Source organism: Hemibagrus wyckioides, linkage group LG18 (assembly GCF_019097595.1).
Source record: "Hemibagrus wyckioides isolate EC202008001 linkage group LG18, SWU_Hwy_1.0, whole genome shotgun sequence".
In the NCBI taxonomy this organism is placed as follows: Eukaryota; Metazoa; Chordata; class Actinopteri; order Siluriformes; family Bagridae; genus Hemibagrus; species Hemibagrus wyckioides.
In genome coordinates this window covers 22,301,498-22,325,863 of record NC_080727.1, presented here as the reverse complement: position 1 = coordinate 22,325,863, position 24,366 = coordinate 22,301,498, and the positions used below count along the sequence as shown (strand labels likewise).

At 40.5% G+C, this 24,366-nt stretch overlaps 1 protein-coding gene across 3 annotated transcripts; it reads left to right on the top strand.

Annotated features, from left to right (window-relative positions):
• Positions 1-245: 245 nt before the first annotated feature.
• On the top strand, positions 246-23,347 carry afap1l1b (actin filament associated protein 1-like 1b). Of its 3 annotated transcripts, none has more exons than XM_058415300.1 (19): positions 246-379; positions 10,191-10,316; positions 10,400-10,498; positions 10,589-10,677; positions 11,043-11,154; positions 11,244-11,360; positions 12,174-12,364; positions 12,441-12,620; positions 15,186-15,278; positions 15,370-15,448; positions 16,425-16,580; positions 17,383-17,594; positions 17,676-17,821; positions 18,037-18,109; positions 20,105-20,213; positions 20,310-20,477; positions 20,641-20,816; positions 21,571-21,699; positions 21,788-23,347. In XM_058415300.1, the coding sequence occupies exons 1-19, from the start codon at positions 355-357 to the stop codon at positions 21,812-21,814; spliced, it is 2,307 nt and encodes a 768-aa protein (XP_058271283.1). In that variant the 5' UTR covers positions 246-354; the 3' UTR covers positions 21,815-23,347. The 3 variants fall into 3 exon arrangements, with proteins under 3 accessions (XP_058271283.1, XP_058271282.1, XP_058271284.1); XM_058415299.1 differs by lacking the exon at positions 246-379 and adding an exon at positions 7,145-7,260; XM_058415301.1 differs by lacking the exon at positions 246-379 and adding an exon at positions 7,146-7,260 and having other exon boundaries at positions 11,274-11,360.
• The last annotated feature ends 1,019 nt before the right edge of the window (positions 23,348-24,366 follow it).

Below are 24,366 nucleotides of genomic sequence, written 5' to 3'. Positions count from 1 at the left end.
TTTGCGTGGCATTAATGGGTCATTTAATTTGTTTGGACTGTGAAAACAAAAGAAAACAAATCCACAAAATGAACAATTTAGCTGTAAACGTTCCACCAAGACTGGCCCAAAATACCAACTGACTGACCGCTGCTAAAAATAATAGTGAAACTTGGCGCGCTCTAGGACCCTGCGTGTTCTCTCTCTCTCTCTCTCTCTCTCTCTCTCTCTCTCTCTCGGTCTCAGCGCGCGCTTCTTCACATCGTCTCAGTGTAGTGTTGGCTGCTGCCGCTGCCAGTCACGTGGGAAGGGGTTTGTTGTAATAGTGGTTGTATGTAGTAATAAAAAAAATTAAAAAAAATCATTTTATTCTATATGATGGAGGTTTCGGAATCCAACTGTAAGTACTCTTTTTTATTTTATTTTATTTTATTTTATTTTGAAAGATACCATTTTCTTTGTTTCCCTTAATACAGGTTAAATGATGTACAGCGTTAATAACATCATCTGTATTATTGTGCTTTTCCGTAATGTTTAATATCCGCGTGATTAGATTGAGACAGTTTCATCTGTATTGACATCTGATGACGTAATGTGAGCTACACCTGGGCAGAGAGACCTGTTTGAGGTGATGATGTCATCACAATGCACTCAGGAGAAAAAGAGACGGGTTTCCCCCATTTGGAGCTTTGAAGGGTTCCTATTTTTTCTTAGAAGTGCACCTTAGCTTAAATCTTAAAAGTAGTCTAATTTAAGCATCATCTATGTACCATGAAGCATTTTTAAAGGCATGATTACTGGTTTCCTGTACTTTTATAAAAAAAAATTGAGTTGATTGAATGTCCAGTGATTTATAACATGGTGAGATTTACTCAGCTGACCACTGATATGTAATGGAATCAAGCTGAGATGATATTTAAAACAGACAGATCAGGTATGAGACAGGTGAGATGACACTCTAATCTGTTTCATGCTTTCCGGTATCAACTGCCTTCTCTCTCATAAATACATAAAAATAAGGTTAGATTTTATTTTTAACTCCTGAGGAACCAAAAACACCACCACCACCACCACCACCACCACCACCATCAGCAGCAGCAGCAGCACCCAGACTAAAGACTTGTTCACACTATTAGTGTTATCAAAATAAAAAGAAACCCTAGATTTTGTGAGCATCATGGTGAATGTATACCAATCAGGTATAACATTATGACCACGTGGTTCCCTTTTTTGTTGCCAAAAACAGCCCTGACCCGTCCTGCACTGTGTATTCTGACCCCTTTCTATCAGAACCAGCATTAACTTCTTCAGCAATTTGAGCAACAGTAGCTCGTCTGTTGGATCGGATCACACGGGGCAGCCTTCTCTCTCCATGTGCATCGGTGAGCCTCGGACGCCCATGACCCTGTCTCCGGTTCACCACTGTTCCTTCCTTGGACCACTTTTGATAGATACTGACCACTGCAGACCGGGAACACCCCACAAGAGCTGCAGTTTTGGAGATGCTCTGATCCAGTGGTCTAGCCATCACAATTTGCCCCTTTTGGTCAAACTCGCTCAAATCCTTACGCTTGTCCATTTTTCCTGCTTCTAACATCAACTTTGAGGACAAAATGTTGACTTGCTGCCTAATATATCCCACCCACTAACAGGTGCCATGATGAGGAGATACTCAGTCTTATTCACTTCACCGCTCAGTGGTCATAATGTTATGCCTGATCGGTGTATTTAAGCCACACCCATAACACATCAGAAGTATACAGGTGAGGAAAACATGGTCAGACAAAGTACAAATGACATGAACTGATATTAGAACTGTAATGTTTTGTGTGGTTTGAACTGCTAATGCTGATGCTTTATGTTTACCTTATCTATTATTTGAAGAGCATGATTATAGACTTGAAAAGCATCACTTAAAAGACTAACCAGCATGAACAGTGTGTGTGTGTGTGTGTGTGTAATAGTTTTATGCCTCATAAGACTCTGTGCTATGAAGCTACAGATAGGAAGTAAAAGTTTTAACTCTCGCTTCGTCAGGTCATTTGGATGCATGAAGTAAACATGAAGGAATGAGAAAGTCCCATCACTGGTCCTACACAAGCACAGTATGAGGAACACTTTTTCTGTAATCCTTTATTATAATCCTTTTGGACTAATCCCCCTCACCCTAGTCTTAGCTTTGACCTAGCTATCAGTCCTCAGTCTGGTTAAGGGTCAGGGCAGTGGGATGGCTATTTACGACCTGAGTGAAAACATCCTTCCTTCTCATGTGGGAAATCCGCTGTGGAGAGCACGTGCAAGTGCCTGGTTGTGTGGAAGCCAGGAAAAAACAGGCCTCCAACTAAATGCCGGTTACTTGTTTTAGTTACTGATTCATTTGAAGACTTCCTCCAGACTTTTTATCGTTGATGAGTACGTAAAGCTTGGTAGCTGTGGTGATTAATCCTCACATTCATACGTTTCAGCTCATGGGTTGTTTGAGTTTTCAGCACAGTTATGACTGGCTTACCACAGCTACACATTAAATTTATTTTTCCTGAACTCATAATGATGGACATTGTGTGATGCAGCATGATGAAATTTTAAAATCACCTTAAGGCTCATCACATGACGCATACATAAACTAATCTGATTGTTTGCTATGGGTCAAGGTGTTTACATTGGTGGAGTATTCTTTAAACTAGCAGTAAAAACCTGTCATTAACTTGCCAATCTCATGACCCTCCACATTTTTTGACCACTCAATAGTGGGCGACTCAACATGTGTGTTGGAAAAAAAAACCTTGATCAGATTCAGTACCATCCTTTAGAATTTATAGTCATTTCAAAGGCATGTCTGTAAGACCTTTTTGGCCGATAGTGGAAGCCTGGTTGGATATTTGCACTCATGTCTTCTCCACATTGCACGCATCTATAAATACCCACAGTTTGAGAGAGACAAAGGCTCCACTCATTTGCCGCCTGCAATCCCTGATGGGTCCACACAGGCCACACAGTGTCTCTTCCACTGGCATTCCTCAGCTCATGAAGGAGAGGACGGCGTCTGTCAAGAGTAGCTCTTCTATATAACGCATTAAGGGTTAGTGGAGGACATGACTAGTCAAGCTCTGACTGAAATGGCCTTTGTCTTTTCACTGATACCCCCTGTTTGACTCACTTCTTCAAAGAGTTGAAATCAAAGCAGAACTTTACAGGGGTTGACTGCAGATTACTGGCCAATGTGTCAGTGCTTTAATAACAACAGTGAAGGAAGGAGCTCGATCTCTCCTGATCTCCATCAACAGTTCTGCCTCATGAGCCAGGGTGAGGAGTCATTTATGAGGGTACAGCAGTGTGTTAAGGTTAGGTCCAAGTGGCAAAGTCAAGTGGCATCACCATGTAATGTACTGGCTGAAGCTGCACTGGAAGAATATTGTAGTTCTGTAACTTTGCCCCAAACCTTCAAGGTTGAGGGGTTCGAATCCAACTTCCTTCCTGCATGCATGGAGTTTACACGTTCTCTATATATTTCAGAGGTTTCTTCCTGGTACCCCTGATTCCTCCAAGTCCAAAGACATGCATTGCAGGATGATTGGCATCTGTTACAGTGCAATTGTGTCCTGCAACCTGTCCAGTGTGTGCCCTGCATTGTGTCCCCTTGGGATAAGCTCCCGGTTCCCCTCGACCCTGCATGGCAAAAGCAGTGCAGATGAAATGAATGAATGATTCTTGGTGCAGAATGACTGCCATAATGATATAATGAAATTACTATGAAAACAGCGTGCATGATTTCACATGACCGCCTGGAACAAAATGGGTGAAAGTGCATTTCACTGTGTTGTGCCTTGACATGCACCATGGAAAATGCACTTCAGTGTTGTGCAGGATTACAGGATTGTGTAAGGGGTATCAGCCTCGTAGATGCTTTATACAGTAGTTCTTTATATACTATGTGGTCACTTAGTGGTTAAGATGTTGGACTACTGATCAGAAGGTTGTGAGTTCAAGTTCCAGGTCCGCCAGGCTGCCACAGCTGGGCCCCTGAGCAAGGCCCTTAACCCTCAGTTGACTAAAATGAGATAAAAGTCGCTCTGGATAAGGGTCTCTGCCAAATGCCGTGAATGCAACTGCACTAAAGAATGTTCGATCTCAACTTGTCTTTCTGAGAAACCCTGAAAAGTAAACCCTACAACAGAGTGTTTTCCAGTCCAAATGTAAATAAACTGATGATGGAGTTGGGGTGCAATTGATAGGGCAACAGCTGCCACTCTGTGCCACTTGTGTGTTCACACCCCGAGGCCGTCCAGGGAAAGGGCTTGTTTTAGTCGAGGTTGTTGTAAATAGACTGTAGTTGTATAAATGTGACTCTTATGATGGCAGTCCAGAATCAAGCACGGAAATTGCTAAATCTTTTTTTACAAAGCATAGATTGTCTTACACGATGCATTACTCTCACATGAACCTCTTGAAAAAATATAATAGGTATCCAGTGGACCAAAACAGCTTTATTAGCGTTATTTTTAAAACCCATGGGAATATTTATCAGGCTGTTATCATCGTATCAGCCTGCTTTTTGGTTTCGCACTCATTTTACAGTTCAGATCATTCGTTTTCCCAGGATTGCTGAGCCAATAATGCCTACACTATAATCCCTGAAAGCTTCCATCCCCTCCCTTTTCAGTTATGTGGCCTGTTGCTTTGCCTGTAATTGACTCCACCCAGTAAGTTGTCATTCAGTAACTCTAAAAGAGTCAGCATTAAATTATGCCAACCGTCCGCTCAGGCTGCCATATGACCTTGAGTGGTGTGTACAAAAGCCCCTACTATGCGCCACACTTGCATGTGTGCGTTCAGGAGCTTAGTGCACGTGACGTCCACCCGCAGAATATAACTTGAACAGCTGCTCAGCCTCCTTAGGGAGTGAGTGGCATTCTGTGTGTAGTGCTTTTTATTTCTGACACATCGCAGTCCTCTTACCTGTTATATGTCACAACCCCCTGTTTTTCTTTCATGGAGAGTACCCAAAAATGATCAACGGATATCATATCATGCAGTTAAGATGCGTGTAGAAATTTATTTCAAGTGTGTAATCATGTTTAACAGGGCTCAGATGGATATGAGGCATTGGTGGTTAAAAGAGAGCCTACATCGTTTTTGTCATTTTTAGTCATTTAAAGAGCAGAGAGGAATAGGAAGCAGAAGGTTGGCATTGATAGAAAGTGCTTTCGTCAGCTTAGACAGGAAACCACAGCTGCAGGACATATCCTCTGACCCACAATGCCAGTAGTTCTGGGTATCACAGCTGCTCTGGACTGCCTTGCTTCTTGAATGTGTTTTGTGTGTGTGTGTGTGTTGTGTGTGATTGAGCGAGTGATTGTTGGTGCTTGCTGCATTTTTCAGTTCTCCACATTGCATTGTCTTATTTTTTCCTCAAGAGTGATCTCAGCTGCCTATTTTTGGTCTTCATAATAGCACATTGTTGAAGGAGACCTCAGGCTAGGATTTTGGTCAAACCATTTGTCATGCTTAAATAGTCACCTTGTAATTTTTGCTTTGGGATAAACGTAGACAGAATTTCTTCCAGTGTTTGTCTAAAAGATTTATAAAGTCTGCATTGTTTAAAGGTGTCTTAAGAGTATGAGATTATAACAGGTTACATTTTGGGGGGGGGGGGGGGGGTCTGAAATGAAGATGTCTAAGAGTAGAGCCACTGGTATTATGTAGAATCGAAAATAGAAAATGAATAAACTCTATCTAAGCTGACTTCTGCAAATCTGACCTTGTTCCTGGACTGGCTCAGTGGGGGCCAGATGATGCCCAGGGGCTGGAGGGAGTTGTGTGGGAATTGTCCCTCACAAATAGGGCGGTCACTCCCTCTTCCAAGCCAAAGAGTGCACTCCCAGACAATGGCCCTCTGGAGAGTTGTAGTTGTGGAGTTGTAATTGTGCCATATTCAACAAGGGAGATCCCACTCTCCACTCGCTGAGCTTCCGCCCACTATTCCCCTTCATCCTATCTCCTCTGGGCTTCCACCCACATGTGCACACTTCCATTTCCTTCTTTCAAGGAGAGAGGAAAACCCGAGTCCTGAGGAAACAACCTGTTGTCCATTAAGCGGTCTCAGTGCCAAACAATGGTAAAGAGTCTTCACTCTGATTTCACATAAGGACTTTTTCTGCGAGAATACATCTGTTTGCTATAGACATCCGATATTAAAGGGAGAGTCTGCAAAAGTCCATGAGTATTCTATACAGGGTGTGCCAGAAGTCTCCATACATCAGGGGAATGCAAAATTATTCATACTTAGTTAGCTATACTGTATATATGGGACGCTTTGTATTGAAGTAGAACAGATCTCAGCTATTAAACTATCAGTGTAGTCATGTTATTTAGCCTCAGGCTTAATTTGGGGCCTTAGTCTCTTCCAAAAAATTCATGGACTACTACAAAACAAAACAAGTCCTGAATAGGAAACAGGTCAGATAGGGGTGAGGGGCCTTAATGAATTAGATTGTATAAGTAATGATACACTTTTGGGTGTGTCATTTTATTGCAAATTAATCAGTGATAGTGTGATGTTGCCTGAGAAGCAGATTTACTGGTACTGTACCACCCTAAAGCTGGTTGTTTCCTTGAACAAGGTGTGCCAAAATGTTTTAATTAGGATTTAGATAGATAGAGAGAGAGAGAGAGAGAGAGAGAGAGAGAGAGAGAGAGAGAGAGAGAGAGATTTAGAGAGAGAGAGAGAGAGATAGATAGATAGATACACAGAATAGGCATAACATTATGACCACCTGCCTGATATTGTGTTTGTCCCCCTTTTGCTGCCAAAACAGCCCTGACCCGTCCTGCACTGTGTATTCTGACACCTTTCTATCAGAACCAGCATTAACTTCTTCAGGTGTAAGCTGTGATAATAAAATTTGTGTGTGTTAAATATTATTTTAAGCTTGTTTACGGTCAGAGTGAATGAAAATTGTGACTGATGAAAGATCCTGTCGAATTTAAGCGAAGAAAAAGCTCGTTTTAAAAATATGAAGCCATCCCTATTTTTCATTTTCTCTCCCACATTTTGCCACAGGAAGAGGACAGACATAGTAGGAAGGGAGTGGTGATTAAAATAGTGAGCAGGACCCTTCTGATAATGCCACAGCGAAGGCGGATTGAACGATTATAACTAGCTTGATGTTATAACGAGAGAGAAATACACAGTGAACAGTCTTAGCTTTATATTAGAATCTCTGACTGCATATCGTTTCTGGACAATGGTCATCTCCTCGTTTCCGTCAGCTGTCGAGTTTGGTAAGCACTAAATAATTAGCATGCTTTCTTTTCTTGGCAGCTTTGTGCTTTCTCAGTGAAGAGACTAATGCGGGATTTGAAACGCCTTTCTGAGGTGGAGACACGTGGACTGGTTTGTCCTGGGTCTGGATTGTTGTGTCCTTCAGTGACCTTTTGATTGATCATGCAGAATAAAGCTCTGTTATTGATTGGTTCCACTATTCCTTTCCAAAATCACAGCAGTTTTGTGCGATTCTGCCTTAAATGGGTTGTGGGTCTGACATGTTGAGCAAAGTTAGACTGTAAGAAAAATAAAACGATGAGGGCATTGAAGATCTTAATGTAGAAGTTTATTGCAGCGTTGCAGTGACAAAATACATAAAGTACTTTGGGTTCATCGGCGTCAAAAAGAACGCAGGGAAAATCCTGCTCCAACCTTTTATAGAGTGTTTCCTGTGTGTGTAATTTAAATGAGTTTCACTTTAAATGTAAATCAGTGTAAGAACTGTGTATTCGCAAGGGCTGGATGATACTGTCGTCTAGCCAGATGTCTTTCAATGGTAATCACGTTCACGTACACCTTGGCTAGGTATTGTTCTAGTTGTTATCACCCAAATGGTCGGGCAATACTAAATGGTAATCATGGTCACGTATACCCTTTGTTCTGGGACGGTTCTTAATGTCCTGCTGCCACTCCCAGACTAATAATTAATTGGATTAAGTGTTCTAAATGTTTGGTAAGGCTGCTTAAAGCCAATGTAAAATACCAAAATAGATAAACTGGTTTGAATTAAAGATATTTCTATATGATATGTAAGCCTTTTTTGGGAATGAGCTCTTTCAGATGTGTTCTGTGGAGTGGAATCTGGTTGAGGCAGTCTGTAGTTTCTTACAAGACAGAAAGAAATGGTAGAGACAATGTAAAGACAGCAGTCATCACCCTTATCTAAGAATTAGGATTGGAAATCTTGTATATTTCATATTATTTTAGTGTAAAGAATGACGCTTTCTCTTATCTGGAAAATTTGCTCCCAAACCAACCCCAGTGGATTGCAACTCTGGACTGCTTAGACATTTTGACATCGTTTTCACAGCTACAAACTGTCCTGAACTGAACTTTTGAATAGGTTTCAATTACAAGTAAAGTTCAAGCTTACACGCCCTCTTTTCAAAGTTTGTAGTGATTCTGAAAGCTTGTGGTGGAAGAGATTAATGCTAATATACATACACCGATCAGGCATAACATTATGACCCCTGAGAGGTGAAGTGAATAAGACTGATGATCTCCTCATCATGGCACCTGTTAGTGGGTGGGATATATTAGGCAGCAAGTCAACATTTTGTCCTCAAAGTTGATGTTAGAAGCAGGAAAAATGGACAAGCGTAAGGATTTGAGCGAGTTTGACCAAAAGGGCCAAATTGTGATGGCTAGACCACTGGATCAGAGCATCTCCAAAACTGCAGCTCTTGTGGGGTGTTCCCGGTCTGCAGTGGTCAGTATCTATCAAAAGTGGTTCAAGGAAGGAACAGTGGTGAACCGGTGACAGGGTCATGGGTGGCCGAGGCTCATCGATGCATGTGGGGAGAGAAGGCTGGCCCGTGTGATCCGATCCAACAGACGAGCTACTGTTGCTCAGACTGCTGAAGAAGTTAATGCTGGTTCTGATAGAAAGGTGTCAGAATACACAGTGCAGGACGGGTCAGGGCTGTTTTGGCAGCAAAAGGGGGACCAACACAATATAATGCAGGTGGTCATAATGTTATGCCTGAAATTTCTACAGATTTACAGGCAGTGGTCAAATAGTAAAAAGAGTTTGGTGGAGTCAGGTGATCATGTGGAGGTGAAGTGATTATGATTAGTCAGATGAATTCCAACATTTAACATATTTTACACTGGAACTTGCACTAGCAAAACCTCTGGCAGCGAGATCTTGCTACGGTAGTGTTTGCAGAAGTACAGAAGTGTTTGCGATACTGTTTGCAGAAGTACAACTAGCAGTGTCATCTCTAATTCTGAAGAAAAGAAAAATCATAGGGAAAACCCATATTAACCAGGTAGTTAATTAGCCATCCTACTGTAGTTTCGTATATTTAAAGTATCCAAAATTACATATAAATCCAAAAAAACATGGATGGGATTAAATCTCAGTGATAAACAGGATAACTGATACAGCATCAGTGATAGCTAAGATGCAGGATCTCGCCTCAGATGGAGCCCTTGTTTACAGTAAACCTAGATTACTAAGAAAGTTGGATTTACCATAAATAAAATACGACCCTCTGGTGTGTTGTTTCCTGCATTTGTTAGGAATTTCATAACAGTTCTCCTATTGTGAACTGTGCACAGTTTTGGAGCAACACGCGATGACATATGAACCCAATTCAGGTCATGCTCATATCACTGCCTGTTTATTGCATTAAGCCACATTTGTTGCTTTGGTTGCTTTAGTTTTCTCCATCAGCCAGCCAAAATAACCAGATGTCCAGTTTCAACAGCTGAAGACCTTTTCCCTCACTGCCACGCTGCTGGCTAGTGCTTTCAAATGTTTATTATTAGATGCATGCATAGATGAACTGTATTGCAGTACTGTTACTATGTACTATGAACTATGAACTGTATTATACTACGCCGGTAGAATCCACTTAAAAAATGAACAATAGACGTTGTCACAAAGCGGCTTTACTGAAGCATACGTGTATATTTAGACCTGTCGTGCTCAAGCCAGATGCGATACTGGTGAGAAAAAACTTCCTGATGCGACATGAGGAGGAAACTTTGAGAGAACCCAGACTCTTCTGAGTGACACTGAAAGAGAGGATTAAAAACCATTACACTTCTACATCCGTTGAAAGGATGTTCTGTATTCGCATGTTTTGTGTATGAGTACTAGTCTTTATCATTACCGCAGCAGATCTTAGGGACAAATCTACACTTATTCTTCTTTCCACAGCCATGGAGCATCTGGTCAAGGAGTTAAACGTGCTTCTGAAGCTGCTGGAGCACGAACATGTAAGTTCAGCCACCGCAGAGAAGATGAGTGTTGTCAGGAACCTCCTGGGACAGTTAAAACCATCAGGTAAACCGTGCAGAAATCACCCATCTCTGTTGTTTAGTAGGTTATCATTTCAAAACATGTAGTCCCATTGTTTTTCTATATAGCGTACGTCGATAGAGTGACCGGAAGCGACTTCATATACATGAACACGTCCCTCTACGGAAACGGTACCAGCTTTGTCGAATCCCTGTTCGAGGAATTCGGTAGGTTTATTTAACTTACGGTTCTGTAATGTTTTCTTCTAAGGGTCAGTTGAATGACTGAACATTTGGACACTAATTTCTGTGTTTCAGACTGTGACCTGAAGGAGCTAAGAGATTCCCCTGAGGAGCTGAAAAAACAGGAAGAGGAAGAGACGTTGAAACACTTACCCACAAAATCAGTAAGACACGTTGAAGCTAGAACCAGCACAGCAGTTATTCTGGTAGTAGAAATGCCTAGTAATGCTTAAAAAGCGTATCATGCTGTAAAATAATTTTTTGTAAAATCTCAAAGACAATATGGGGATGAAATGATGACTGTAAGGGATACGTGTAATAAGGGAGTAGATAATGAATGTGCTTTATATCCCACATTTAGAAATATGTGTCTCCCTTTTCTTATGGCCAAATATTTGAGCTAGTTTCAGATCTTTTATTTTTTTTGTATCTCTGTCATTATCAGTGTCCTCCTTCCCCATCAAAAATATGACCACAGGCCGTTGGTACACAATATGTATATTGAATGTGACTGGAACTTATTCCTTAGAGCCCCACGGACACGCCACCTCCACTGCCCACTACTCCGCCTCCTGAGGATTATTATGAGGAAGCAGTTCCACTGGAGCCAGACACCACGCCTCAGTACATCACTACCCACAGTCAGTGCTGTCGTATTTTCGAAACAAAAAAAATCACACTGCAAGAATGGAGATAATAAGCGTGATTTCTGTTTTGATCTCTACATTAGCTAACTCTCTGACGTTGGTGTCTGCTGCAGGAAACCAAAGCCCAGTTGAGGACGAGGATGCATATTATGAAGACGCTGATAAGAACTATCCATTAACTCGCATTAATGGGCCTTCCTGTAAGAAAGAAAGCAGTCTCTTGTCTGTTTAGGAAAATCTTCTTTTGATTTTTTCCATGTTTTTAAAATACACTTATTTACTCATTTTGAATTTGTATCCAAGACTACAAGACTAGATTCAACTTGTAATTTTGATTAGATACACCGATCAGGCATAACATTGTGAGCAGTGAGAGGTGAAGTGAATAAGACTGATGATCTCCTCATCATGGCACCTGTTAGTGGGTGGGATATATCAGACAGCAAGTCAACATTTTGTCCTCAAAGTTGATGTTAGAAGCAGGAAAAATGGACAAGCGTAAGGATTTGAGCGTTTGACCAAAAAGGGCCAGATTGTGATGGCTAGACCACTGGATCAGAGCATCTCCAAAACTGCAGCTCTTGTGGGGTGTTCCCGGTCTGCAGTGGTCAGTATCTATCAAAAGTGGTCCAAGGAAGGAACAGTGGTGAACCTGCGACAGGGTCATGGGCGGCCGAGGCTCACTGATGCACGTGGGGAGAGAAGGCTGGTCCGTGTGATCCGATCCGACAGACGAGCTACTGTTGCTCAAACTGCTGAAGAAGTTAATGCTGGTTCTGATAGAAAGGGGTCAGAATACACAGTGCAGGACGGGTCAGGGCTGTTTCGGCAGCAAAAGGTGGACCAAGACAATATTAGGCAGGTGGTCATAATGTTATACCTGATCAGTGTAAATGTAAAATTTAATTTGAATTTAAATTAGATTTAATTCAACCTCTTTGTCTTTAAGAAATCTTATTGTATTTTTCTAAAAACTGCTTCTGAAACAAAGTAAAATACCACATTTGTCCCAGACAATGACTCGGATGCTCTGAGTAGCTCTTATGAATCGTACGATGAAGAGGAAGACGAGACGAAAATCAGAGAGAGGACAACTCCCGTGGGCCCGGTAAAAGACTGCCGCAAATTTGCCTTCTTGCTGCGTAAGAAACGCTTTGGCCAATGGACGAAACAGTTGACCGTCCTCCGTGAGAACAGACTACAGGTGAGCTGAGAATTTAACAGATTACTTAGTTCACACTTGTGTTGGAGAACAATCCTAACAATCCCTTCCTCTGTAGTGTTTCAAGAACCCTAAGGACCGAACACCCCACACTGACCTGCCTCTGAATCAGTGCAGTGTTGTGTATGTGTGTAAAGATGGAAAACGCAAGAGGCATGAGCTTAAATTCTCTATTCCCGGAGGAGAGTCTTTGGTGTTAGCTGTACAGAGCAAGGAGCAAGCTGAGAGCTGGCTTAAGGTAATCCCAATAACACTTCATTTTCAGTTCTAACTAAACAACCACATTTCTTTACAACTGTTTTTATTTAATAAATGAACTGTGCCGAGAAGTTACATACATTAATCTCTACCCTGACTTCGTGCATACGTCGTGTAAACATGTTTCTGGGATCGACATCCTTTTATTGTTTTTGAAACAATGCTCAATTTATCCAGTCCCTGGTACCTGATGTCATCAGCGTGCGCCTCTTATTCTTCTCCACTCCTGAAACTGTTCCAGACTCGTGACGGGAAGACTGGATTATTTCACTGACTCGGATCTTTGAATCTCGTTCAGCTCATTTGGTCATTTGGTACATTTCAGCAGAATATAATTACAGTGTTACGTGTTAATAGCCAATGACCTCGACACACCTACTTACACAAACACTGACCACATTTAGAATAAGACGAAACTATAAATCAACCAAGGCCTAAACGAGACTGACAGGAACAAGAACAGAACTTTTTTACTTTTTCAGAAAATGTTAATTGTCTTTTGATAATTTGATGATAATTCCTAAATATTATACAACATTACATTAGTATTATTGTCTGTAAGAAACCGATCCAGGATGTGATCACATGATGAACGAACGAACGACTCGGGCCCGAAGACTCGGGAGATGAATGAATCATTTCTGTTTCCGTCACAGACTGCATAGCCGAAGCCTGTGAGGCTGTCCCATGACGAAGGAATGACTCTGGAGATGAACTAATCATGTTTGCTGGTCAGAACCTATAGGATGTTGCTCATGTGCGGTCAATATAAAACGAACGAATCGCTCTCTGAGACCACTCCTCGTTTCCGAGTCATAGTAAGGATGCATTCAAAACGAATGACACATCACTATTCCAGACAGCAAAGCAATGTGTGTTTTTGTTCATAAAATGAAGCAGAAGATTCTGTCATTTTTTGTCATCTGTCATTTTACTATTTATTATAGTAATATTTCATTTCACATTATTAAAGATTTCTCATTTAAATTAATGGTGAAAAAGTGCAGCTTCAGGAGTGTTTATGAAGCAGAAGAATATATGTTCATGTCATGTCAAAAGGTTCATGTCAGTTTAGCTACAAATTACTAATAGTAGTTTTCCACCAGATGCACTGGCATGACTTAGTTTGGGAAATGAATGAATCACGATCCTGTGTATTTTATTTTATTGCTGTAAAGTAATGACTCCAGCCAAAAGGGTCACTTCCCTACCAGGAACATGTAGGAAAATAAAATAAAATAAAACACTGACTGTTCACACTGGAAAAGCACTTGCCTTATCTTCAGAGGATTGCCAGGCCACAGCCATGATAATGCTCTCAGTGAGGGAGCAGCAGCACTCTCTCATCTGTCCATCATATCAACACTAGATATCGGGTGTCTGTCACTGAGAGTGATGCAACATGAGTTTGGAAAGATGGAGTTGGCTGGCTTTATGTCCTTCCTCTGAGGAAGCATGTGTTAACCTTTGCCATCCCCAGTTCGTAGGTGTTGCATGATAGGAGAGCTAACAGGGGGTGGGAATTATCAAGTGATTAAATTGGTGGGGAAAAAAGGTGTGATTGTCTGATTTTCTTTCTTACTCCATGTTATTTAATTTATCATCGAATCTGCACGTTGCAGACTCAGCATTCTAGTATCAAGAGTAACAGAGTATAATAAGACTGATCATCACTCCTCATCATGGCACCTGTTAGTGGATGGGATATATTAGGCAGCAAGTCAACATTTTGTCCTCAAAGTTGATGTTAGAAGCAGGAAAAATGGACAAGCGTAAGGATTTGAGCGAGTTTGACCAAAAGGGCCAAATTGTGATGGCTAGACCTCTGGATCAGAGCATCTCCAAAACTGCAGCTCTTGTGGGGTGTTCCCGGTCTGCAGTGGTCAGTATCTATCAAAAGTGGTCCAAGGAAGGAACAGTGGTGAACCGGCGACAGGGTCATGGGTGGCCGAGGCACATCGATGCACGTGGGGAGAGAAGGCTGGCCCGTGTGATCCGATACAACAGACGAGCTACTGTTACTCAAATTGCTGAAGAAGTTAATGCTGGTTCTGATAGAAAGGGGTTAGAATACACAGTACAGGACGGGTCAGGGCTGTTTTGGCAGCAAAAGGGGGACCAACACAAGTGGTCATAATGTTATGCCTGATCGGTGTATGCTGTAAATACAACTTACACATACTTTTCTATGCACATGACATCAAATCCTGGATGTATCTAATTGTCAAAGAATTTCACAAAGCTTCTACTGTGTCCACTATTACAAACATCAATGTATGTTAGTTGTAGGATTTGTAATTCTCCATACTTTGGTGGCTTAAGGCATCTAGGGATACTTGGGTTATTCAATTTTTCCAGGACTTTAAGCCATTCTCTCCAGGATTCTGTTAATCCATCTGGACAGTTGACCCAACAAAGTTCCTGCTGAATTCTCTTAGCTGGAAGGAAGCAAAGCAATCCAATCAGATCATAGATAGAGTTAGGATTCATGACAAACATGGCTGATACCGTTTTCTGTCTTCTTTATGTATATAAATCTGTTTAGGCCATACAGGAAGTTAAAACAGTGGCGAATGGCACCACCGGACTGGAGATTTCCTCATCCCCCATGATTCAACGCAAGACAGAACTGGAGAAGGTGAATCACCTACAGACCACATACTGACGCAATACAGACTGAAGGTTTTCTGAACAACTCCCTGAGCTGTGCTTTCTGTCTCTGACTGCAGATGATACACACTGATAAACATACCTCAGATTCTGATAGTGTTGCTAATGGAGACTGTTCACGGGAGAGCGGAGAAAATGGTGAGCCCTCGTCATGTATTGCTTTGGTGTTGTTTGTGCGTGTAGAAACAAGCATTTATTAATTTCAATTCAAGACCAAATAGATTTAGCAGAAGAACGCCGAACATGATACGGACCCTTAGGAGACGCTTTGTATGATTTAGAAAGAATAAGAATAATATTATTTGCTCTTTGGGCTTTTAAACATTTTTCTATTTCAACCAAAATGGAAATTATTTATAAAGTGAATCCCGGGTTCGAACAGGCAGGGGCCTTTCTGTGTGGAGTTTGCATGTTCTCCCCGTGCCTGCGTGGGTTTACTCCGGGTGCTCCATTTTCCTCCCACAGTCCAAAAACATGTACATTAGGTTGATTGGTAATTCTAAAATTGCCCGTGAGTGTGTGTGTGGTTGTCTATCTATATGTGTGGCCCTGTGATGGACTGGTGACCTGTCCAGGGTGTACCCCTGCCTTTCACCCAATGTGTGCTGGGATAGGCTCCAGCAGATCCCCGTGACCCTACTTAGGAATAAAGTAGGTATAGAAAATGGATGGATTTTTTAGGATAAGCAACACACAAAGCAGATGCTACTCTATCGCCATCTATTTACACTTCAGAGGAAAAAAGTCTTGGCTAGGAAACCTTCCCCCATCCATCACCCACCCCCCTGAGGTTAAAGTGCAAAGTGTGTGTGTTCAAGAAACATACCTGCTTCCCCTGAATTGTGTGTGTGACCTCAGTCTGAGACAATGGCAGGAGGGACAGAGGAAGGATGTATCTGTTTGGCTACATGCTTTTTTTTGTCTTTGTGTTGTATGCAGTTAAAAGGATCATGAAGTTTGTTGAATGTGTTTTTAGTTTTTTTGGCTTTTTCACAAATTATTTTTTTAACACTTCACAGAATTAAAATGCTTAACAGACAACCATGTAGTTCTGTTACATAAAACCATGTGCTAGTTTTCACATTCCTGACCCGACTGTCCTTCACTCCTGAAGGGAAGGGGAAAAGGGGGGCTTTCTCTGAACTGACCGGCTCCATGAGTCGTGCTGCTGGCCGAAAAATCAACCGTATAATCAGTTTTTCAAAGAAGAAGCCTCCTCTGCCTGGAGATACCAGCAACCAGTCTCACACTGATGACAACCCACGCTGTGGTGAGGACATTTCCTAAGAAATACAGCACAGTCGGCATGCTGCTGTCAGGAGCATAGATCCTCATATTAATCTGGCACCAGCATGTAGAATTGTTCGGGTGGAAATAATAAAAGTTGTGGGGAATATTCTTTACATTTAGAAGAAAAATTTTTTCTCAGCTCTCATCACCTCACACAAGTTAAATTAAGGGCATAGTTTGTTATTTAGGCAGGTCAGCTCTGAATAAAAAAAAAATCCTATAGATAGATAGACAGATAGATAGATAGATAGATAGATAGATAGAAATAAAATATTACTACTAATAATAATAATAATATAAGTAAATAAATAAATATATAAATATACTACTACTAAAAATACTACTACTGCTAATAATAATAATAATAATAATAATAATAAAATATGGCTATATAATTTTTTAAAATTATGTTTTAATAATGTAATTAACGTAATACAATATTAGCTAGTCTATTTCATGATTTTATTTAGTTGCTCAAATTTTGTATATATACTTTTTGTATGTATGTATGTATATATATATATATATATATATTAGAGTATATGTATATATAAGTATATAGTATATGTATATATAAAATCTGAACAATAAATCAAGTTTTTTTTAATAATTGCAAAATAAACAAAAATTAAAAACATGGCAATATATTGTTTAATGTGTACAATTTGGTCAGTTGTGCTCCAATAACATAAGGTTGTTAAAAACCGTATACGAAATGAATAATATTTAATAACACTTTAATAATTTGGAGAGTGTGATCTGAAGTATTTCTGTCCTTTTAGGTTATCTAAATGTCCTGGTAAACCAGTGCTGGAAGGAGCGCTGGTGTTGTGTGAGGAGCGGCACTCTGTATTTCCACAAAGACAGATCAGACGTGCACACTCACGTTAAAGCTCTGGTCCTTCATGGTATCGAGGTCTTACCCGGTTTGGGGCCCAAGCACCCGTTCGCTTTCCGTATAATGCGAGATGGCAGCGAAGTGGCCGCTCTGGAGGTGCTACAATACTCTGGCATTTGTTTATAGTATACAATTTCATTTATAATGAAAGTTTGAATGTAAATCCGTGCGTCTCAGGCGAGCTGTTCGGAAGAGATGGGCCGCTGGCTTGGCGTGCTTTTGGCGGAAGCAGGATGTGCTACGACCCCAGAGGCTCTGCACTATGACTACGTGGATGTGGACACAATCAGCAGTATCAAATCAGCAGCTCGACATTCTTTCCTGTTAGTAGAGCTTCTTTTGTTTTCACTCTATGAGTAATGCAGGGAGAGAAAATGAAGATGAACTTGGCTATCATTTTGCATTAATTATTGAACTATTTATAAAGGTGTGTTGAAAAGTTAAACCTGTACACTCAAATATTTGTTCATTTGTCTGTATCTGTAATGCTCTTGGAGCAAAAATGTCATAACACGATTATATTTTCTGATGTTTCTAGCTGGGCCACTTCCTCCAGCAGTGCTTCCACAGACTCTCGCACCTACGATGAAGTTCCTTATGAGAGCGTGATGGTATGACAAACATGTCAAATGCAATGTAAATCTGCTTCTCAATCTCAGAAATGCCACATCTCTCTCTCTCTCTCTCTCTCTCTCTCTCTCTTCACCACCATATGGTTCATGTTGACGTTTTTTAAAGGAACAGCGAGAGATTGTTGAATCGAGGCCACTGTTGTGATTCATCGAAATCGGATACACAGCTAACATTCCTACATCTTTCACAGCCTTTTGTTTTCTTTAGTTTAACACATGGGCTCCAACTTGGTAATCTTATCTAAGAACATTCAGTAACTGATATCCTTTAGTCTGAAAATAAGAGCGCTCAAGAAATGCTTTGAAAGTATGTAGAAGACATTTTTGCATCTGTGTATTAAGTGTTGTTGTGTAACAGATGCCGTTTGCGGTCAATTCTTATGTTTATACTGTATAACTGATATACGGTACTTCAGATAAAGATCTTACTTTTATTATACGCTATGTGTAGCAGTCTAGAAAAAAAACAGTTGGATGCCAAAAAAACTGTTTGGCATAAGATTATGTTTTTATACCTAGGGTTAGGGTTAGGGTTAAGAAATTTCATACTTTAAGAAACTGCATACACACTATATTGCCAAAAGTTTTGGGACACCCCTCCAAATCATTGAGTTCAGGTGTTGTTTTTCAGGGTTTAGGCTCGGTCCCTTAGTTCCAGTGAAAGGAACTCTTAATGCTTCAGCTTCATACCAAGACATTTTGGACAATTTCATGCTCTTTGTGGGAACAGTTTGGGGATGACCCCTTCCTGTTCCAACATGACTGCCCACCAGAACCCCATAGAACACCTTTGGGATGAATTAGAGAGGAGACTGCGAGCCAGACCTTCTCGTCATCACAACATCAGTGTCTGACCTCATGAATGCGCTTCTAGAGGAATGGTCAGAAATTCCCATAAACACACTCCTAAACCTTGTGGAAAGCCTTCCAAGAAGAGTTGAAGCTGTTATAGCTGCAAAGGGCGGGACAACTCCATATTACATTCATATGCATGTAAAGGCAGACGTCCCAGTTTTTGCCTGGCTCACAGTCTCCACTCTAATTCATACCAAAGGTGTTCTATGGGGTTGAGATCAGGACTCTGTACAGGCCAGTCAAGTTCCTCCACACCAAACTCACTCATCCATGTCTTTATGGACCTTGCTTTGGTCACTGGTGTGCAGTCATGTTGGAACAGGAAGGGGTCATCCCCAAACTGTTCCCACAAATTGTCCAAAATGTCTTGGTATGAAGCATTAAGAGTTCCTTTCACTGGAACTAAGGGGCCGAGCCCAACCCCTGAAAAACAACACCTGAACTCAATGATTTGGAGGGGTGTCCCAAAACTTTTGGCAATATAGTGTATTTGTCACCACAGTGAGACAGAAATTTGTATTTCATTTTTGTTTCCTTTCGTTTTAAAAATGTTACTCACTTTAGCTATCTTCCTCAAAAGATAACCTGTAATAAAAACCAGTCAGTCTGTGTAAAGATGACTAAAATCTTTTAGAACTCAGCATGATTTCCTCATACGGTGAATGCCATGCTTGAGAAGGTTGTTGGGTAGCTGTATAGTTGTAGTGAAATCGATTTAATTATAATCAGTTACTGGTGGTAAAAATCAACAGCATAGCTGGTTGAGAAGGTAAATGTGATCTTACCTTTTCACTTGTTTCAAACAGTTATTAAAATAATAATAAAACTTCTTACTTCTGGTTGAGAAACGTTCAAAGGAGAAATATGTTTCAGAAATGAATGTGTCAAAAGATTACCATCCCTAGTGTTTCCCCAGGCTGACATGCGTACATTGTGAAATAATGATTGCTTGTAAGTGTAATACTTGGCAACATGCTTTTTCAATGTTCTTTCCAACGCCTATTCATCTTTACCCCACACTCTCTAATAAATCCTGTTTCCTATTACTCCTACTCATGATGTCTGTGATAAATAATCCTGTCTCTCTGCTCTCTCCATCTGCCATAATGACTTTATCAGGTAGAGGAGACTCAGCCCAAATCAGGCACTCGGGTGAAGCGCTCTTCTTTCTCCAGCACTGACAGAACAAAGAGCAACTCCGAAGTCACAGTGAAAAGACACGGCTCTTGTGAGTCTCCACTTACTTCTTCAATAAACCGGCCTTCTGAATGAATACCGGTCACTTATCTTGCTGTCTTACTATCTGATTATCTTTTCCTCTCAGCTGTGACTCAGTACGGTAAATACGGGAAGACGAGAGCAGAAGAAGATGCGCGGAGATACCTGAACGAGAAAGAGCAGCTCGAGAAAGAGAAGGAAGAGATCAGAAAAAGGCTGGTGTCGCTACGCAAAGAGAGAAAGGAGGTGAAAGAGCAGCTTAAGGATGCCACAGGTGACACTACAACTAAAACATCAATACATTTTAAAGTTTCAAGAGTAGTGAAATTGGTAGCCATGCATGAGCGACCACATGAAAAGGTTACTATGTGCTGGTGCCACCTACTGGCAAAAGGGTGGCATATAATTCTAAATCTTTGTGTGCGATGTGAATATAGGTGAACGGCAGAAAAATTTGGAAAAGCAACTGGCTCAGCTTGAAGAGAGCTGCAGAGGGAAGGAGGCTGAGCGAGTGGATCTGGAGCTGCGTCTCACTGAAGTGAAGGAGAATCTGAAGAAGTCTGTGGCGAGTGGCGAGCTGGGGGCTCCTGCTGAGAGCAAACCTGCAAACAGGGTGTGTGTTCTTCAAAACCTGAAACCTTGTCTCAAATCGCATACTTATTACATCCATCCATCCATTTTCTATACCCGCTTTATTCCTAATTAGGGTCATGGGGATCTGCTGGAGCCTATCCCAGTGCACATTGGGGGAAAGGCAGGGGTACACCCTGGACAGGTCACCAGACCATCACAGGGCCACACACACACATAGACAGACAACCACACACACTCACACTCACTCCTATATGAAATCTAGAATCACCAATCAACCTAATGTACATGTTTTTGGGAGTAAACCCACACAGGCACGGGGATATACTTATTACATTACACAGGAAATGTTTTGCAGTAAACATGTGGCATCTGTAAAGTGGTGGGATTTTAATGTCATTCACTCCACTTGTCAGTGGTTTTAACGTTATGGCTTTAACGATACAGCAACCAACAAAACACTGGTTTATGGTCATCATATCAATTTGTGCTAAAGGTTATGAGAAATTTATTTACAGATAAAAGGGTCTCTGTCACCAAAAACTTTCAGAACCCCTTTCCTTGACCAACTTTTGTTGATGGATTGTTAACCATTTTTATTGGTGATAACAGTGAGCTGAAATAGGGAATTAAAATGAAGAAACTTTTATTGAAAATCAAATTAATCTTTTGAAGGACTTCTGGATATATAAATAAAGCTGCATTTCATGTTGTATTGTGCTTAGATTTTGCCTTATGCATTAGAAATTTATCCCTGTTACTATCCTTTGTCACAGGTTCATGCCAGAAGAGTTGAAACGACTTACGTTGAGGCCTCCTTACCTGTGAACTGTGCAGTTGAGATGCGTAAACGTCCACCTTCCATCTGTGCGTCCACCAGAGGAAATGTCATGCAGAAAGCCAAGGTACTGTTACAAAAACTAACAATTAAACAAACAAATTGAGACTTGCAATCCAACAAATATTACATATATTCTGTCTATCTATCTTTAGGAATGGGAATCAAAGAAGGGGACTTGACTGGATGTAAAGTCTGTAAGGACTGTTTGGTTGTTTGAAGAGACTTCAGTAAAGTGGACTGATACGAGTCAGTGGATTCCTGGGATTCAGCAGCTGATTGTGTAAAATTTATATATATATATATATATATATATATATATATATATATATATATATATATATATATATATATATATATATATGCTCCAAAACTACTGATCCACCTGTGGCCAGAGGCTTTCCTTCTCTGTTTCTTTTCTCTCTCACTAGGCATATTGGTTAACTGTTCATTATCATTCAGCCATACTGGCCACCTAATTAGCAGTTCCCATACAAATTGAACCAGAAATACAATGAGCCTATTGTCTTATCTATTATCTGATGATACTTAATAATTAGTCACTATGATCTTAGGCAAAACATCATCTGAGACAGTAGATAGTAATAACACTCTCTTCTGAGCAGTGCCTAAAAACACAAATTGTTCATACACACACAGTACAAAGACAGAAAGCACATCTGTTTATTATACTACTAATAATAATAATCATTAATTATACAGGCATATAAATTGCACAAGAGGATTAGAAACTAATAGACCCTTTTGGAGAAAACCAATCAAAGATGCTGAAATGAAAAAAGATTGTATTTTCAAAGTGTATTGTAGTTATAATTTTATGGAAAATACACCGATCAGGTATAACATTATGACCACTGCCAGGTGAAGAGAATAAGACTGATGATCTCTTCATCATGGCACCTGTTAGTGGGTGGGATATATTAGGCAGCAAGTCAACATTTTGTCCTCAAAGTTGATGTTAGAAGCAGGAAAAATGGACAAGCGTAAGGATTTGAGTGAGTTTGACGAAGGGATGGCAAATTGTGATGGCTAGACCACTGGATCAGAGCATCTCCAAAACTGCAGCTCTTGTGGGGTGTTCCCGGTCTACAGTGGTCAGTATCTATCAAAAGTGCTCCAAGGAAGGAACAGTGGTGAACCGGGGACAGGATCATGAGCAGCCGAGGCTCATTGATGCACGTGGGGAGAGAAGGCTGGCCCGTGTGATCCGATCCAACAGACGAGCTACTGTTGCTCAAATTGGTGAAGAAGTTAATGCTGGTTCTGATAGAAAGGGGTCAGAATACACAGTGCAGGACGGGTCAGGTGCTCATAATGTTATGCCTGGTCGGTGTATAAGAAGGCTAAAAAAGGGAAAGAGATTTTATAAAAGCAGCAGCAGTGTGTTGTGTCTGTGTTTACAGCACTGAATTTATTAAATCCCTCCACTGGGACTGGAATAGAGTGTCATGGCATGCCTTTCTATTATACACAAACTCTGTATCTAGTGAGTCATTTTGAGAAGTCATTTTGAGAAGTCTGCTTTCTTTCTTTTACACTATGGCACTTAATTGACGGTGTTTATTTATTTATTTTTTATCACTGTACATAAAACCATATCCATAATCTCAATGTTGATATATGGGTCTGTGTCTTCAAGCAAATATGTATAAATGTTACATTTTGAACAAATAAAGATGAGTTATATAGCTTCACCATAAATTGTTTGGTGCCATTTGTTGAGGCTTTAGTTAATACGTTACAACACCAATTAAAAAGAAAACTCATTAAAAATGCCCCAAGTAAAATGAGAAGAATTGCAAGAAACATACACTATATTGCCAAAAGTCTTGGGACACCTGCCTTTACCTGCACATGAATGTAATATGGAGTTGTCTCGCCCTTTGCAGCTATAACAGCTTCAACTCTTCTGGGAAGGCTTTCCACAAGGTTTAGGAGTGTGTTTACGGGAATTTTTGACCATTCCTCTAGAAGAGCATTTGTGAGGTCAGGCACTGATGTTGGACGAGAAGGTCTGGCTCACAGTCTCCACTCTAATTCATCCCAAAGGTGTTCTATGGGGTTGAGGTCAGGAATAAATGTTAAGATTTAATTCATTTGTTGATTCATCACCACTGTGCCAAAAACATGAAAAAACAAGTGAAGGATAATACTGTTGAACAGAACATGGTAGAAATCATAAATAAAATGCAATAAATAAAAATGCTAGTCATTTGTACTGCACTCGGTTCTGCTCTAAAAGCTGCTGGTCAAATCTTTATCTCACCAACGGTTTGTAAAGACTGAGAGAGTTTCTCTTGCATGAGCCATTGTTCTTATCGACTAAACATTGATCACCATTGTTCACAATGACTAAACACCCAATCACTGATCAACACTGTTCTCAACGACCAATCACTGATTACAATCTCAACAACCGAGCACTGGTCACTATACTTCATAGAAATTAAAGCATTTTGTAAATATGTAAATAGTTAGTTATGGTTCCAGAAAGTGATTAACTATTAATTTCTTATTCTGATAAAACTTTATTCTCCTCTGTTGGTTAGATTGTGAATGTTTTCAGAAAATCTCTCACGGAAAATATACACAAAAGGCCACGATGATTCAGGGAATATGGAAAATACTCTCTGACGTTATTATATTGAGACTTCTTGTGACTTTTTGAGCACGAATTGCGCCATATACATTTTTTTCAATTTATTTAGTAAAT